This window comes from Amblyomma maculatum, chromosome 1 (genome assembly GCF_055883805.1).
Source record: "Amblyomma maculatum isolate TAMU_Amacu chromosome 1, ASM5588380v1, whole genome shotgun sequence".
Taxonomy (NCBI): domain Eukaryota; kingdom Metazoa; phylum Arthropoda; class Arachnida; order Ixodida; family Ixodidae; genus Amblyomma; species Amblyomma maculatum.
In genome coordinates, this window is record NC_139344.1 from 10,330,191 (window position 1) to 10,348,354 (window position 18,164).

Genomic DNA, 18,164 nt, shown 5'->3' on the forward strand with positions numbered 1-18,164 from the left:
TGGCACCTTGCAGGATTGGAATTCCGCTTCGCGGAAGGAGGTGCGCCTTATGATGCTAAAATGTTGAATATGTTTATTTTCGCAGTGAAGCCTTCAACAATAGACATCAAAGTGTCGAACTGCGCTACAGCGGAACTGCAACCATGGAGCAGAGCGCAAACAGCAATTGTGTAAGTTGTTCTTGCAAATAATACTTTGAGAGGTAAAGACAGCGAGGCGTGTTATACGGTTTGGACTTGAAGATACGTTTCATGCCGCAATCACGGGGCTTACTGAGTGCAGATCACAAGCACACGCACGCACAAAAGGGAAGTGGTAGCCACAGAGTGATATTGTGCCCTCGTAAAAGCTGAGTAGGCAGCGTTAAGTCCAGATCAGCGAATTTTTGTATATGCAGTATCTTTCATAGAGACGTCACAAAGGTTCCAAACCGACCTTATTTGAGAAAGATAGGTATAATTGCGAAGCGAAAATAAGACCCAGAGAGATAGAAAAGATTAGCAGCTTGAAGCTGCGCTTCTGTTTCGTTGTAAAACCTACTTTTCTCCGCGTCAAGCCGGTTTACATGACACGTACCCTGACCTTTCCACTTCGTCAGCACCAACATAAATAACTAGGTATGACGCAGCACTGAACAAGGGTAGAGGGGCGAAGCCTCAGTTTGCAGGTCAAGCCAACGTTTCAACCAGTGGATTTGTCTTCGTCTGAGCAAAGAGATCATTCCATCGGTTTGCTCAGACGAAAAGTCCACTTGTCGAAACGTTGGCTTGACCTGCAAACTGAGGCTTCCCCCCTCTACCCTTGTTCAGTGCTCCTTCATAAAATGTTATCCGTCTTCTTCCTCTCGTTCTAGCTAAGTTTGACGCAGTAGGGTAACCCATTTACGGTTCAGTGTTCATAAACGTTCAGTTCCGAACATTTGACATAACCTTAATTTGGGCTTTTCTTTATGTCTCTCATCGTCGCCGCAAGAACAACCGAAACAAGTATGGTTTGGTCAATGAATTATTGATTTTTTTTACATTTATTAAGCGATTGGCAACAGCTGCAGGTTACGCAATTTGATGTAGTGGCTTTAAAATTTTATTCTCCTAACAGAACAAGTGAGATTTTGCTGTAAAAAAGTGGGTTGATTGAATGCTGCCTAAAATAAATAGAAACTCTTGGCCAAAAGCTCCGTCTTATGAGCTCCTGAGCTAGTACTAAAATTACTTGCAAGCTAATACAACATAACGAGCCGCAATGAGAGCTGCACAGACACTATATATATATATAGATATATATATATATATATATATATATATATATATATATATATATATATATATATATAATATATTATATATATATATATATATATATATATATTGTGTGTGTGTGTGTGTGTGTGTGAATAGGAGGGGGAGCACGAACGCAAATGTGATTGTTATGTAATCAACTAGTATTTCTTAAATGGGGGTCCGCAAAGCGATTTTCGAGGTCTGCGAAACCCTCGCCCACAAAAAAAAAAATAAATAAAGATCGTGCGATATCTCTGGCTTGGCTGGACACAGTTTTGCAGGATTAAAGGAGCGGAGGTTCAAAGCCGACTTTCGTTTTTCTCAAAGTGACAGAAACGCGGGAGGAGGGCGGGAACGGCGTTTGTTGATGTCGGCATTGGTTAAACTCTAGCTCTGGCTCCACTGCTGGCCGGGAGAGCTTGTTGTCTTGCCTGTCCGACGATCGAGTGAGCGGCGCGATTTCGGGTGGATTCGATTCCCTTCTAACAGCATGCACATCGCTTCTAGTGACATCCATACAGGCGCCGGCGCGTCACGTCACCAGGTCGTGGCGTGGTCGCTTATCAAGTGCGCGTTTTTAAGAAGGCAGTTTAGCTTTTATTGAATCCAAATCCCGCGACTCTTTCCCAGAACTGCGGCAGGAGTGTTCACAAGATCGGCGCACAAATCTGTCCTTCGGGAATCGATCCCTCATCCTTGGGCACAATAGTCGAGCGCCCTAACCACTGCACTACCCCCGCGGGGGTAGGAAAATTTTTAGAACTCATATTATATAATTATAATTATTATATAATTATATAGTAAGAGAGAGAGATACAGATGACAATAACTATGGTGCACTGAAATTGTCAGATAATAATTAAAAATGCGCATTTTGGTATGCAGAATATTCTTAGGCTCCCTTGCCGTCGTCATCGCAGCTGCCACCTGGGTTGACCTCTTTCGTCGCGACAAAGCCTAGATGTGGAAAACACAGTAGGTGGATGACTTTTTATTCACTTCTTGCCCCACACTGTGAATTACACGCCGAGGATTGATGTAATTTTCACGCACTTTCATGCCAGCTTTTCAGTTCACCGCCAACGGACGATGCTTAATACGCGCGGTCAGACCTCAAGACAATGATTTTAAGCAGTGCCGATTCTCTAAAGCAGAACCCTAATTCCTCGCAAACCTCGAGTAAAACTGATTTTCAAGACGCCTACCACCCCTATCGTCTAACGCTGCCATTATGGCGTTACAGGCCTACTCTCTCTCAATATCATTAGCCTGCTGAATTTCAAACAAGGAGCACCGAAATGCATTGGCTTCCGTGATACGTCGTGTTATTTGTAATTAATATTTTAATTCAGATGCCAGCGAACAAATACCTTTTCGCCACAACGTCTCTGATGGTGCTTCTTTAAAGACTTTGCATGCAACAAATGGGCGTCTAGAGATTCATGTCGCAAAAGCTGCGAGCGCCGACCAGTACAGTTATAAAACGACGTTCTGGCCTCGCTGCAAGCGAGCGACTGTGCAAGAATTTCCGTGTTGAAATGATAGCTAAAGTTTGTCTTACAGGTTAGAGCTAGATTCCCCTGATGTTTGTGCTTAGAAACTCACTCCGAATTTACTTCCCAGGAACATTGGTCCAAATAGTGACTTCGTTCTCAGCGGCGGCAAACACGGGCACGCTGCTCAGGGCAGCCAAGAAGGCAGATGTCGATCACTACGCCCTGCAGTTTGTGCACGGAATCCGGCTGTTCGCCCTGGCGCATATCATTCTCAGCCACTGCTATCTGGCAGTGTCGGATGTTTGGTGTAAGTATATATGTATACGTTTCACGGCATGTTTTATGTGTCCGCGCTCTGTTTACTTGGCTTACGCACTCACAATGCCACTTCTTTAAAGCACCGTCTCGTGCAAAGATAATATATAAACCATAGGGCGGATAAATAAAAAGATGTCTGTCTGCAGAATCTGCCCTCTAATAATCGCACATAGATTATAGGTGCTTGGCATCAGAGCTGGTACGTTACTTACATCCCGACTGCACCCAGCAGCACGTCGTTGTGTACCATGGTCGCTAGCTCACGCTTTGTTAAAAGCGGGCGACGAAGTACAGTAGTTTTATGCCTCCATCTTCCTCAACTTTGACAGGACGAGTAGGGTTAACTTACTTTCCAGACTCCTGTTGCTGACAAGCGCAGGATTCTGGTGCACTTTATAATTGTGGGGCAGCTCTGGGATACTGTAAAATAGGGTTATGCAGTGATGATGGCAATGTTTTAGGCTTCCGATGCGTGGCAAGATATTTTTATTAGGTCTCTCCTGCACTCATAGGGAGTAGATAAAGCTGGCATAGGGGAACAACCAGCTGCATATAAAGGCGAACGCCTTACTAGGCTAATATGCAGTGGAAATGTTAGCAGGAAATGTTCGTACCTACTGACAGTTAAAAAAAATCTGCCTCCATCGGCAATTGAGCCACTATCCCTCTGATCCTCATTTGTTTTTCTTAATTGCATGAAAATATGCCAACTGTGCCAGGCTTCAAGCCGGATTTAACCAGGTCGCATTCCTCAACCCGCCGTACACAGTCGCATTAGCATCCAGCGCACACTTTCTCTACGCATCAAAATTCCTGAAGACATATACATGCATCTTGTAAAGGCAGCCAGGGCTCTCCTGCGCTGTCAAGTCGTGCAAGTCGATTCTGTCAAGTCGTGCATTCGAAGAGGACTAGAAATGCATGAAATGTATACTGCCACCTTTTAGTCAGCCAATGTCAACAAGGAGTGAATAACAACAGCAACACTGCGATCATAATGTCCATGACATACTGATCGGTTCTTATTGTGGCAAACGCAATTTCTACCTCCCATCAGTAAAATTTCCCGACCTGTGCGTAGGAAGTTTGCCAATGACAAGCGGGCTCGTGAGAAATCAAACATAATTTTCATTGTCTGGCGTGAGAAGAACTGTGGCGATGACTACGACGATGTACTCAGTGATGATAATGATTATAGTAGCGGTGACAATGATGGTGCATTTACTTGATAATTATGAAAGTAGCGATAATGATGAAAATGATAGTGGCGATGAAAATTACGATGCAGTTAGTGAAAACTGTCTTGAAAAGTCGTTTTCGCAATTCACGCTTTGTAATTTGTAATTTTTTGAAACTATTCCTAAGGCAACTGCGGTATATTGTAAGACACTGTTTATGAACATACTGATAAATAATTGTTTAGGCTTAAGATGCGTAGTAAAATTTTGCTAATGACGCTTGTACTACGCTCACGAAAAATAATTGCGACTGACATAAAACCAATATGGCGTGTTCTTTAATATTATGAGCAAAACGATAGACTGCCGAGGAAGGATCTGCCGATATAGTATTTTTTTATTGGAGTTCAACAATATATGGGAAAAATTATTTTCAAAAATTTTTTCCTGGAAAGCTTCCAAACCTTATGAGTATGGGCCCAAACTTGACGATGAAAATAATTCTAGACGCTGTCCCTTTGTCGACAGCCGTGACCACATGTTTTCAACGCCAAATCTCATTTAAAGATAAAATTGTTGTGTCGACTTCTCAACTGTCCATGCCGTTTCTTTTGCATTTTCTGAATAACCAACAAAGTCCGATATAATTATTGCAAAAAAAATTGTCATATTCGAAGCTTTTCCGCCCAGAGACTGGCTTCTGTCGACGATGCGCTTTCGACCTCTGGTACGCAACTCTGTGTGCGTGGCGACAATTTCCGAAATACTTCTCTGACTTCCTTAAGCTCCGCATTTACGAGTGCAGAGCAACAGCGCTAACGGCTCGCGTCCACGACTCCGCTGTATACATGTACTTTGTCACTGGCTTAATGATTGTTCCCTTCACTTGTACGCTTTTATCTCACATATACTCTCTAGCATGCAACCCTAAGCTATCATACAATGCGAAACGCCATCCCACGTGAGTATAAAGCCCCGCTTAATCAAACCGTCACAGTTGCTGCGTGGCCCAAGGATGGCATGACTGACCCGGAATGCAAGGGTCGTGAAAGGTTCGATAATCATCACCCTCTCATAAGTATTGACCAGCCCGATATATGGCAGCTCCTGCCAGATCAGAAATACCACGTGGTCGCGTGGCGCCATACAACCTTACGACCAATCAAAGCCCTGCCATGTCGAGTGCCACCTGCTACAGCCGTGCCCGTGATATCTCTTACTCACAACGCCAACGTCGACAACGCGGACGCCCTCATTTTCTGGAGATTGGGCCTGTAATACGGTCGCGTTAATACAAGCGCAGATGAACGGATTCGTGGGTAAACTAGTAGCGAAGGACTTGTACCCAGTGGAGGATGCAGAAGGGAAAAAGGAGAGACGAGAGTCATTAGAGAGTTTTAGCTTACGTGATCCGCGATCCGCTACCGTGATCCGCCACCACGCGTACCACTGCACATGTCCAGATCCCTTGACGCCGATAGATGGCGCCACATGCTGGATGTCGGCACACAGACCTGCCGCGTTGGGACCAATCAGCTTGTGCGCCCGCCCACGCATGGTAACGGGTCACGGTGGCGGGTGGCGGATCGCGGAACACGGTAAACTAAATTAAAACTTCCTGTTGGGCGAGCTGGTAATTCATCTTGATGTAGGATTTTTATTTTTTTTAGCGCAAACAAAGACAAGGACTAGAAAAGCCAAGGACAAGCGCTTGTGCTTGTACGTCTCGCCTTTCTTGTCCTTGTCTTTGTTCGCGCTAAAAAAAAAAGAAAAAACCCTACATCAAGACGGTAGGCTAAATATCCCTATTAACACTGTCGTGTCCGTATACCTTTATAGGCGGAGCATGTGTATTGCCCGTAGTTTTTTAATCTATTCCTGAATCAAGGTTTTTATTTTTACTCTTTAGTGCTTTTCACACTTAATGAGTGCCAATTTGCTCGCTTCAATTTTAAATATACTCACTTCTACAATGCCTTGTACGAGAACCAGTGGGATATGTAAACAATGATATATCGGTGGGCTACTTGAGCAAGCGTTCTATTTAGCGGAAATGTGAAAACCCCGTATTCTTTGCTTCTTTAAAACGTTGTTGTGCGGGTTATTACTTGATACCGAGCTGACATCCAGGGAGAGCAAAAATAAGGCAGGGGCAAAGAAACGTATGAGGGACAAGTATACCAACAAACTCTCGTGCGGGCCGATTGTTCCTTGTCCTTGTTAGATTTCTAGCTCTGCTTTTTCTGCGTGCGGTACGGAGAGCACTATCGTACACTTAAACTCAGGCCCGCATTTGCATCCTCATGCGAAGCAGTGTCGCACCGCTTGAGGTGCTTATTTGTTGGGAACAAAATGCTACATGTCGGAAGGGCGCTTTGAAGTTAAAGAGCTTTCTATTAACATTTTGCAAACTATAGGAGTAATTATGCACGAACGGGAACATCAAAGTGCATGCCAATGACAAGCGGCGCAGCTGATACGGGAGAATGCTACAGAACAAACAAATGCCAGCGTCAGTTGGAGATAATGAGAGTTTTCCGTGCAATTACCAGTTATTAAGGTAATCAAGAAGGCAAATAGGGAGAATGACGCCGTTTCCACACTGTCGGTAGAACAACAGGTCCGTGCAACAAAAAGAAGTAGCAGGGTAATCTTGGAGGTTCTTAATGACAGCACGAAAAAAGGTTGCCGTAGGAGCGTGTGATCGATAGCACTGATCCAACATTAAAACAGCCTTATGAAAATTTGACGAGGCAATGAGAGTGAGGCCGCTCCACATCTAGGGGGGATCATTGCGCGTCGAGAGAAATCAGTTGTTGCATGCGAAAAATATCGCTGCCCAGCCGGAAGGAATTTTTCACTTCTAATTGTGCGCACTTACTTTAGGCATGGTGCTTCTTTACGTCTGAAGATTACGCTTTCTGGGCGTCATAATCTAGGACTGTCCGGTTTCTTCGTTTCCAGTGAGCTGACTGCTCTCAGAATGTAGTTATAATGTTCATTTTACCCTAATGTGCATGGTGTTTTTCACCGGTCAGTACCAGTGCCAAATGTACCGAGAAGATTTTGTTTACGCTGCTGTCAGACGACGAACGTTGACCAAACATTAATTGCACCATGTCTCTTTAGAACAATTCAGGGCTTTTGAAGACAACAAGGTGTACGTAACTTCGTTTCGAGAAGTTGAATCAAAGCCTTTTCTTTTTATGCTCAGCGAAAGCGTAGCAGTTGTTTCATGCATGTTAAATGTTTTTGCTACTGCACTGTCGGCGTTTGTAAGTTCCTGCTATAAACACATTTTTGCCTTTTTTTTCTCACCTAAAGCAGGCGTGTACTAATATATTTCGCTCTTGCCAATAAAGGCGGTACTGTTGTTTGTGCTGCTTGCGCTGTGCACCTGTATGACGTGGCCGAGTCAGAGGATGTATGTCTGCCCTTTTACCCAGGCACCATGTCAATAGTGTATTGTATACTGTCAAAATTTGGAATACACTAAGCCAAACTAAGCTAGAGCCTCCGTCGTCCTCAAGACAGGTGAAAAGACGAACTTACAGAAATAATCTGATTGCGGTAAACATATACTTAGGTGGAAACACAGGGTGTTCCAAAAGTTTTCGATTCCACCTGAGGTCGATGTCGATCTCAAGATACATCCCCTGCATCTTGGTAAGGGATTCTGGTAAGGGAGTGTGCAGAAGAGGAGGCGGGAGAATGGGCGGCTTGGATACCAGGCAAATATATATTTTGCAGAGCAAGTGAGAACAGAATTCATCTTAACCACATTACAGCAGGATATCATTTTGAGTATTACTAATGTGCGTAGCGACTGGCTTGCTGGTTCATGATGCAGGGAAATACAGCTCAGTAATAACTCGGACAACGAAGACGGGCGCAAACAAAGCGCTTACGTTTGCGTCCATCCTTCTTGTCGGCGTTACTGCTGCGCTGTATTCCTCGGTATTACTAATATGTTTACGGACCTCGTGTGGACATGACTCTAGAAAATATTTTAGCAGAGTTCCCGGCTGTTGCATGTACCCTGCGCTGGAAAATTAGGTTTTGTTTATTCCAAGCGCTGACTATAGCAAAAACATTTCCAGTCAATCTCGCTAAGATGGTCAGATGGTCAAATGCGAAATATATAAATATATCGCTTAAAATAACATTCCAAAGCATGTGACGCTTCCTGTCACTTTGGTCGGAGGCTAGGGTTTCAAGGTCATGCTTCAAGCAAATATCGGCGACATCGGTGACTGGGGACCTTAATGCTAGCGCAGTATAAAAGTTTTGCTACCGTTTTACGCACCATAAAAGAGCCGTTCGATGGATAGAATGTGAAGACGGCGACATACAATGCATAGTGCGAGGCAGTGGCATTTAAACCCGCGACCTGATCGATGTAGACATCGATAGCTGTGAGGTTCTGTGATCACTTCTCGTGAGATATTGAAAGGTTTGAATACGCTGCGAATGATTTTTTTTTTCTGGGAAGGTCCCCCTCAAAGGCAAGTCAACCACAAGTCTTTGGTTGGGTTTAACCGCGTGAAGTATAGTGCTGTCGCACTAAAAGCACAGTCTGTGGCACCCGTATTTCAGGAAGTTTTCATTCCATTGTAACGACCCTGCTTCCCCCGGCGCGCCGTCTCTCGGAGGCTGCAATAATGCAGACCGACAGCGGGAAGTTTCCCAAGGCTCTTGAGTGCCCCCAGAAATAAAGAAGTGCTAACGTGCCACGCGGGGGTGGCGCAGTGGTTAGGGCACTCGACTGTAGTGCCCAAGGATGCGGGATAAAATCCCGGCCGCGGCTGCCGCTTTTCGATGAAAGCGAAAAGAAAAGCGCCCGTGTACCGTGGGATGTAAGTGCATGTTAAAGAATCCCAGGTGGTTGGAATTTCCGGAGCCCTCCACTATGGCGTCTCTCATAACCTGAGTGGTTTTGGAACGTTAAACCCCACAAACCAAAACAACCAGAAGTGCTCACGCAGTAGCTAGCGTTGCATTTCCATTTGGCGCAGGAGTGCTCGAAGCCTAACCAAAATGCTACGTGCGCCTTCCGACTCTGATTCGAAACACTATCACTGATGATCCGTTTATTTATTAATTTATTATTACGAAAGCATTACTAGCCCCATTAGAAGTTTTTTGGCGTTGCTGAGGCCGAGATGATCTCAAAAAGAGGCGCGCGTTCAGCCGATAGATGGTGCATGTATTTTAGGTACGTCATGGCACCGACTCGACATGCGAGTGATCGTACAGAAGTGTGGAGGAGCCCGGCGGTACTCGGAGTGCCGGCAATCCCAGAGACTTCTGTGGGAAGCCAGTGGGTGAGGAACAAAACGGCGAGCTCATAGTGACGTCACCTGAAGTATTCTTGTGAATCTGGAAAGTCCTACAGCTTCAAAGTTTCAAGGTCAAGCGCGCTGCATATATAAAAGGCCACAGCGAGAGTTATCGCGTAAGGATTAAGGCTGCCACACGCTAATTGTTTCTCCTCTTGTCGCTCCGCAGCTCGAAGTACGAATATGCGCAGGCTTTCGCTGACAGCAGACCATGCGCACGAATCATGGGAAAAGCATATTTGAAAGAAACTTGACCGCTAAAAAAAGTATTGTTTTCTATTTCCCACACGTACAGTCTTGAATGTTCCATTTTTTTTTCTAAAAAGCATGCGAACCAGCACCCCGTCGATTATAAAAACAGCTACTTTTGAGCCCAGAATACATTTCTAAGCCTTCAAAGACGGATCCGTTTAAGTAGTTGAAAAGAAAAATTGGTATAGCTAAACGGCGGTTTAGCAGATCAGCGAGAACTGACCGGAATTCCGCGCGGAATGATCTGGAGCGTCAGAAGATTTTGGCCCGGCCGCCTCATGGATGCCCGCATCTGGGCAGGGAACGGAGATGGCTGCTTCGCAGTCTCTGTCCTTCTCTTTCCCAGTGTTACGACGAAGCGCACCCCGCAATGTCCAAAGTGCCCGCAGCCGTTGCACGACTGTCCGCATGTCTCGGATTACGAGTTTGGCGATCCGACTCGAGCAGCCACGACACTAAGGCGATGAACAAGAAGGCCCGCTTCGTAACGCGACATAAACCCCTCTGATGTGGATCACTGGCAGAACGGAAGCAGTATACTTCACGCCCGCATTGCTGTTTTGGTTAACGAGGGCTTTTTTATCAGCCGTTCTCTTCGCCAGGCTTTGAAGAGCGACGGATGTGCATGTGTTTTCGTGCTAGCACACTCCCACTCTCACTCTGGAGTGACTTCAGCATCCACAGGCCGAGGCGTCATTCCTTTATTTTCACTTACCTCACTGGTTGTTCGAGGAATCCCGCTTAAAAGTGACCATCTCAAACACTGAGGGGTACAGACTATGCTACAAAAAAAAAAAAGAAAAAAAAAAGTTGCAGCCGATTTGCATCGGTAATAAAATGCGAAGTAGGTGCGCTAGCATGGCTTCGGAAGATTGAGCTAAACCTAACGGACACGCTTTATTCACGACGACACTCTGGCTATACGCACGGCTCGATACGACCCGATGCGATGGCTCAATGGTGAGGATGCTGAACTGCTGAAACCAAGGACGCGGATTCAAATCCCGGTTGCGGCGGCCGCTTTTCGATGGAGGCGAAACGCAAGGCTCCCGTGTGCATGCGCGATGTCGACGCACGTTAAAGAACCCAATGTAGTGGCAATTTCACGACACCTCCACTACAGCGTCCACAGTATACTGAGTCACTTTGGGACCAAACACTGCTCGATAGCATTCGCCGTTCGACCTACACCTCGTGCGAGGAGACAGTTTCTTGTCCTGTCCTCAAGATCATAGAGAGAGCACCAGGTAGAAAAACAAACATCGGTGAGAGCTAGCACTCAAATTTAATGTTATCCAAAATATCGAAAACAAACTGACGACTGTTTCTTTAAAATTTCACATTTATTTTCTGTTATCGTGAATCACCACATACATTCTTAAAAGGAATTATATCAAATAATTCGTGGTTGTGGTTGTGTACACGTGGTCCTTTTTCTCGGGTAGCACTGAACGAGACTCAGTAGAAGAGAAGCAATGGTGTGCGCGTCTGATCCTTCCCTCTTGCTGCGTCTTGTTTCCACTTGTTCCTTCAGTTTTTAAATTGCATAAATGTGTGCTGACTCTTAAACAGTTCGGTCAATGTCAAACGTCCCTCTTTATGCAGATAAGTTTTAAGCACAAGTGAAAGCGGCAATCTTTAACAGATTGAGGATCTCATACGCCTGACACGAGGGGTTTTTAGAGAAGTGTTCGCAGCCTTGCCATATCTAGAGCTCATTTAGAGCGGAAGTGTGGCCTTGCCGCCAAGTCTGCGTCAGTCGTGGGAATCATTAATTAATCACTCTAATGAGATTGGGATAATAATACCGAGCAAAGAATACTTGCTAACTCAAGAACACTTCTTCAAACTATTGGGGTTTCTTTTTTTGCGACTAAACTAAAGAATTGCGCCGGCGGAAATGGCGCGTTTATTGAAAGGAAAAGGAAACGAGCAAGATAAAAGAAAAAAAAAAACGCCGAATAAGCTGCAAAATGGAAGGCCTCAGGGAAAGCGTGTTATCCATTTGAGCGCTGCTCTTAGCGTCTGTTATACTTGTCGGCACGCTCGATACTAACCTCGAAGGAAAACTAGAGAGAACTAGAGCAGAGTGCAAAGGCGGTGCACGTTTGTACCTCGAGGGTCGACGTCGCACGTTTCGCAACGCTCCGAGATTCCAAAGGAAACGCTCGTGCTCTTCGCGACGTCTCGAGGACAGCTAAGACGCAGAAAAAGCGCAACCAGTTGCATAACAGAAACGTTAAAACCTACTGTTGCCTTAACGCTTCGGCCAGGTTCGGTAGACAGGCTATAGCGTCCTTCCCGCTATCTTGATCTTTGCAGCCATTGCGAACGGCCGATAGCAGAGCACAGATAGCGGAGCACGGCCTCTCTGGCCTCAGGCCGTGTGGCCTTCACTATTTTTCGTTCTTTTACGACTGGTGGCACATGATAGCGCTGTCCTTACATTTCTCTTTCTTTAAGCCCCGTATTCCTAGCCTGACATTATTGCTGCCGGTAACTAACGCTATCTTTCACTACGGCGGTTGAGTCGCGAAGTGATAAGTGGAGCTGAGAGAGGTGCATTTTGAAATGGAGCTTTGGTAAGCAGCTGGCGCTGTTGTCACATGTGCAGACACTTTCTGAGCGACGAGTTGAAAATTCATTGGTGGTAAGCGCTTGGGCGGCCATTTCAGGGAATTATGCCGAGAATCTGGAGTGAGGTTGGCAATGCGTTGCATATTGGGCTACTTGCACATGACGTCGACTCTGATTGTAGTGGCATTTCGTATTGGCTTTCATTCTTTGTAAGCTTGACAGCGAAGCTGGACTGATATGAATAACGAAGAAGCCCCTGCCTTTATTCGAGTTCCAAAATTTTAATTTTGTGTGGTTGCAACAATCCCCTTTGCGGATGGTGTCCTCAATGTGAGCGTCAACCAAACTTTAATATACATATAAGAGTATAAAAAAGCGTTGTACCGTTCTATACTTGCGCACCCTAAATATTTATACAGGCTACGTTTAAGTATGTGTACCATTTTTGCAGATACAAAGAAAAATGGGAGAAAGTGATTTAAGAATAGGTATATGCACCTTGATTTATCGAACTAAGAATAGTTTTTTTTTTTTTTATTTTGGCATGTTCTCTTTCCAACTGCATGCGAAGGGCGCTAAACATAAAGCCACGGACACCAATGAAATCATTGGTAATTTTTTCTTTTTGTGTATGGTGTTCCTGAATGTGGAATTATTATTGTTTCTTTTTTTTTTTTTTTTTTTTTACATGGTTAAGCGTCCTAAAGAGACTCAGGCTGTGAGGGACGCCGTAATGCGGGGCTTCCGAAATTTCTACCAAGTGTCGTTCTTCAACTTGCACTGACATTGCGCGGTGTATCGTAGCCCTCCACTACGGCACTACACCTCTATCTCCCGCTCTTCTTTCACTCCCAGCGGTACATGTGTCCACGGAGAATCGTGACAGATACTGCGCCTTTTCTATTTTGTAAATCAATTCCAAACGCCGCAGATGCTACTAACGCCTCCTAGGCATCTAGGTCTGCTTCTGTTTGGTGCGTGGTGAGGCGTTCGAGGAAGCGGCAATTGCAAGGCGCAGCACGGACGCCTGTATAGGACGTCCGGCGGGGTCAGCTTCGTATATGCATGAATCGCCTGGTGAAGTCATGACCGGCGGTGACGGTACATCGCGCGCGCCTTGTCGAACACAACCAGCATTTCATTGAGCGCATCAGAATTCACCGGCGTTCTATAATTCGTTTACATGAAAGGTTTGGTTTGGTTTGTGGGGTTTATCGTCCCAAAGCGACTCAGGCTATGAGACGCCCTAGTGGAGGACTCCGAAATTTAGACCACCTGGAGTTCTTTAACATTCACTGACATCGCACAGCACACGGGTGTATTGCTTCTCGCCACCATCGAAAAGCGGCCGCCGAGGACGGGATTCGATCCCGTGTCCTTGGGAGCTGTAGTCGAGCGACGTAACCACTGCGCCACCCCGGCGGGGTAAGTTTACATGAAAGGAAAGGCGCCGTATCCGTCACTCGCGGAATCCTGCTATCATACTCATGGTAGACAAGGGGAATTATGCAGAGTTTATGCAGAGCGTTTCTCGATCCGGGACGTGGCGCAGTTGGTAAAGCGCTGCGCTGGGGATCCAAGGGATGGAGGTTCGATTCCCGGTGGAGACAAGGTTTATTGTTATATTTTTAACTCTCGCTCACGAAAGCGTGGCACCTCTGCTGGCAACCTTCTGCTGACAACCTTCTGTCGACAACGATGAGGCATTATATAAAGGCTTTCGCTTTAAAATTGCAACCGTCAGCTATGTACAGTACCAAGTCGCATGTGCCTGAGCTGCCCGCAGTTATGAAGAGGAGTAAGAGAGCAGCTGGTTTATATTATAAGGCCATATCTCGGAAGTTGACGCCCACTTGTGACCTAGATCCACCCTATGTGCTGAACTGACGTTGTTTTTCAGTCGTCTAGGGTGATAGCGGTTCCGAGATGATTATTGCAGGTCCAGATGCGCACACCGTTCCCGAGAGATGAGCGGCGATCGGCGCAGAAAAACTGCAACCGTCAATGATGTACAGCGCTAAGCCGCATGTGCCTGAGCTGCCCGCAGTTATTACCGTTATTCAGTTATTGCAGTTATCCTGGGTGCTCGCACCATCCAGAAATTTATTAATGCAAGTCCTTTTTTGTAAAATTTTAGTCATCACATATCTGCCCAGCTTTTCTTGGCGATAACGCTTTAAAGAAAGAAGTACCATTTGAGAAACTAAAAAATTCGACCAAAGCACTTATGACTGTTGCCGTCTATGAATGAGAAAGCATTGTAGTCCCGCCGATGAAAGTTTTTTCGGATTTTTTTCGACATGGGTAGTAAAAGTCGTTCTGCTGCCATTGTATTCGTTGTGCGAGTGCGGCGCGCGTGGTCGCACAACTGATCACGGCGATCAGTTGTGCGACCACGCGCGCCGCGATCAGATCAAGCCAATCTACCCACTGCAGTCGGGCTGACTTAACCCGACTCAACGGTCGTTTAGCTAGACGCCCTGGCGTATACATCACCCAGACAGCCGGTTTTCAGCCCGAAAGGCCCAATCGAGCCGACTTTGCCGAGTTCATGTAAACACCCCGTATACTTCCGTGCTTTGAGGCTTCTACGGTTGCCCTCCTCTCCACTTCGTAAAGTTGTGGAGATGGCAAGAAGTTTAGAGGAATTTTTGCACTACGACGCCATAGACAGTGTGGAAGAAAAATTCTTAATCTCTTGTTTACACACTCTGTCTCCTTTGTGTTCCGCATAGCTGCAGCGACAAACACGACTGCCGTAAATTATTTAGTAAAATAAAATGCAAATCCCCTTGTGTAATCCAGTTTGAAACACCGGCTTCCACGCGTTTCTGTAGGCGGCTCATTTAGTGGTGACGATTGGCTGTCTTGATGTTCTGTGCCTCACATGGAGCCGTTATCTTAAGCTTGTTCCTAAAACGTATATTTTGTTTTTTTTTAGGACTTCCTTCAACTCAACCCCTATTGTCGTCACCATGGCTGCCTTTCAAACAGTAAAATCCTATTCTTTTTTTTTTCAGCACGTTCTCTGAACTTACTTATCGCGTCCCAGCACTGGCAGTGCATGGTCATAGCTTCAGCGAGCATCAGCGTTGACACATTCTTTTTCTTGAGGTAAGTGGTACGGATAACAATTATCAGTACGGATAGCATCACTTTCGACGTACTCTCAACAAGAAAAAAAGTAAGCTCATAATATTTACGGCTCTGTCCAAATGAGAAGAAAAGAAGCCATACTCAAACCAGGCTGATGATGCATATGAATGTCATTCCGACCTCGCGATATTTCCCGTTTTCGCTTTCCATATTTTAGATAAACTATGAATGCATGTTCTGGTTGCCAACTTCAAGCTGTACTTTAAGATTGAAATGTGGCGGTAGCCGTACAAATCAATAACTAGTCTTACCTGTAAATTAGTAAGGCGAAATCCTTTCTAGGCTCATGGCGAATATCTCTCGTCTGCGAGATTCTCCGCGAGATTTCGCTAGAGGTGTCAGCGAGACGTCGCAGTAGGTTCTGGCGTCCACATAATTTCCCAGTAATGGAGTCGCAGTAGGTTCTGACGACGAAGGAAAAAAAAGGAAAGTAATTAAATTATAACGAGTACACAAACACACAACCCAGTCGAAAAAAACTACAGAACTGTGTCAAAAGTACGACAAAATATCCTGTAGTTCTGTCGTAATCATCAGACTTTTCTGTAGTTCTGTAGTACTTTTCCGTAGTTCTGTAGTGTTTCTGTAGTATATTTTTGTTGTCTGTAGTTCTGTAGCACTTTTCTGTTGTAACTACAGAAATTTCTGATGTTACGACAGAATGCTCTGTTGCCACAACAGGTTTCCCGTCAAAAACCGCACAGAAATTCTGTCGCAACATCAGAAAATTTTCTGTAGTTTTTTTCCGATTGGGAAGATAGAGGAAAAAGATAAGATTAGACAAAAGAGGAATAAGAGATCAAAGAAGAAAGATTTTCGTCATTAAGCTGTTACGCGAAGCTAAGTGCAACCCTGTAATTTCTTTTTTCGATGCAGTAAATCAACAATATTCCCCATTTAGAGGGAAAACTCTATTTTTTAAGCTTGAAGAACATGGAATTGTTGCAGTTGTTGTAAAGCGCAATCGGGTTTGAATATTTTCGAGCACTTCGATGGCAGCACATATTAGCAATAACGATCTTTTTGCATTGCAGCGGATTTTTCCTCTTTTTCTCCGTCACGAAGCAGAAGGCAAGTGCTCCAATCATTTTCATAATCGGAATTCTTCGGAGGCTGATCAGGTAGGAGATTTCGACGAACACAGACTTCACTGACTTTAGGTGTGCCGAAAAAGATAGAGAACGGTGCATTAACTTATAACTAGGCTTTGAGGAGAGCTGGCAGGTATAGTAGAGAAAAAATGATATTTTCGAGCAGTGCTCAATGTAATTAAACGCAGGTTTGTTTGTTTTTTGTTAAAGTTGTTGTGCATGTCTTTGATGATCGAATGACAAAAAGCTTTTTAGAGTATAGTGAACTAGGCAGTGTGTAAATTTGAAATAGTTGAAACACGCAGTCTCTAAACGGCTCTTCAAAAAGTTGAAAATTTAGCAACATTAGTGATTATTTATTGTACAGCACTAATGGAACTATTAGTGCTGCGTGGCATATTAACTATGCGTGGCGTGATATGGTCCATAGCGTCACGAAGAGTCGGACACGACTGAGCGACTGAACTGGACTGAATGTAACTATTTATTAACACAGGAGATTTTACACAAGAGCGTTCTCAATACATTAAAAATAACTTAGTTGGGTTGCATAATTCTAACGCATACAGGCGCAAGATCAGAGGGTCCGTCTAGCCAGAATACGAGTAAATAATATTCGCACTATCTGGAATATATTGTTAAATTGGCGACAGAAACAAATGCCAACTTGGCGATTTTTTTCCCCAACATTTTCTGTTTTAAAACTGGCTCCCTAGTGAGGCTATATCCCGGCGATGATGACATACTGACGTCCTGGCTATGTTGAGAGTCTATCTCTCATATTTACAGGATGGGACAAAGCGCAATGAAGAACTATTTTTTGTCACAAATTTCAATCGTCCTAATATTTTCCTATTGGAATCATTTGTAACGCGCATGCTTTATTTTTTATCACATTTATTACTATTTTCAAAAAGTGTCTTTATTTTATTTCATTTTATTGATACCCTCAAGGTAAAACATTACAGAGGGGAGTGGGGATTACAACAAAACATTTGGCACATATAAAAACGTACAGCATGTAATGAAAAGTGAGAAAAACAAACAAACAAATAAGCAGATCATGGTCATACATAAATATCAGTACATTATAGCATATACGTAAAGCAATTTTGTGCTAGGCATCATTGCGCAACATTGGACACTGATAACTGGAACAATGGTAACCGCTCAATTGTTGCCACTGACGAAGGAAGGTGGTTCCAGTCCACAGATGTGCGAGGTATAAACGACTCAGAAAATGCTTTGGTGTCATATGAAATCAGGCCGACTTTGTGTGCATGGTCAAGGCGTGAAGATATGTATGTGGGTGGTACGAGCAATTCATCATATAGTATTTCTTGATAAAATATTTTGTGAAAGAGGTACAGTCGTGCAAGTCTGCGGCGTGTTGCTAGAAGTAGTAAGCCTAGGTCAATACCTGTGTGTTGACACTGGCGCTACTTTTGGCAGTGCGTCAGCCAGGAAGTTATGGTTC

General features: G+C 44.6%; 1 protein-coding gene across 1 annotated transcript in view; it reads left to right on the forward strand.

Moving 5' to 3' along the window:
- The window catches only part of LOC146201633 (nose resistant to fluoxetine protein 6-like), a 55,159-nt gene that overhangs the window by 16,861 nt on the left and 20,134 nt on the right, over window positions 1-18,164 (forward strand). Inside the window, exons 4-8 of the mRNA XM_084598931.1 lie at window positions 86-170; window positions 1,099-1,103; window positions 2,904-3,083; window positions 15,461-15,554; window positions 16,631-16,717. Coding sequence (XP_084455057.1) covers window positions 86-170; window positions 1,099-1,103; window positions 2,904-3,083; window positions 15,461-15,554; window positions 16,631-16,717 — 451 coding nt within the window. The remainder of the gene's footprint in view (window positions 1-85; window positions 171-1,098; window positions 1,104-2,903; window positions 3,084-15,460; window positions 15,555-16,630; window positions 16,718-18,164) is intronic.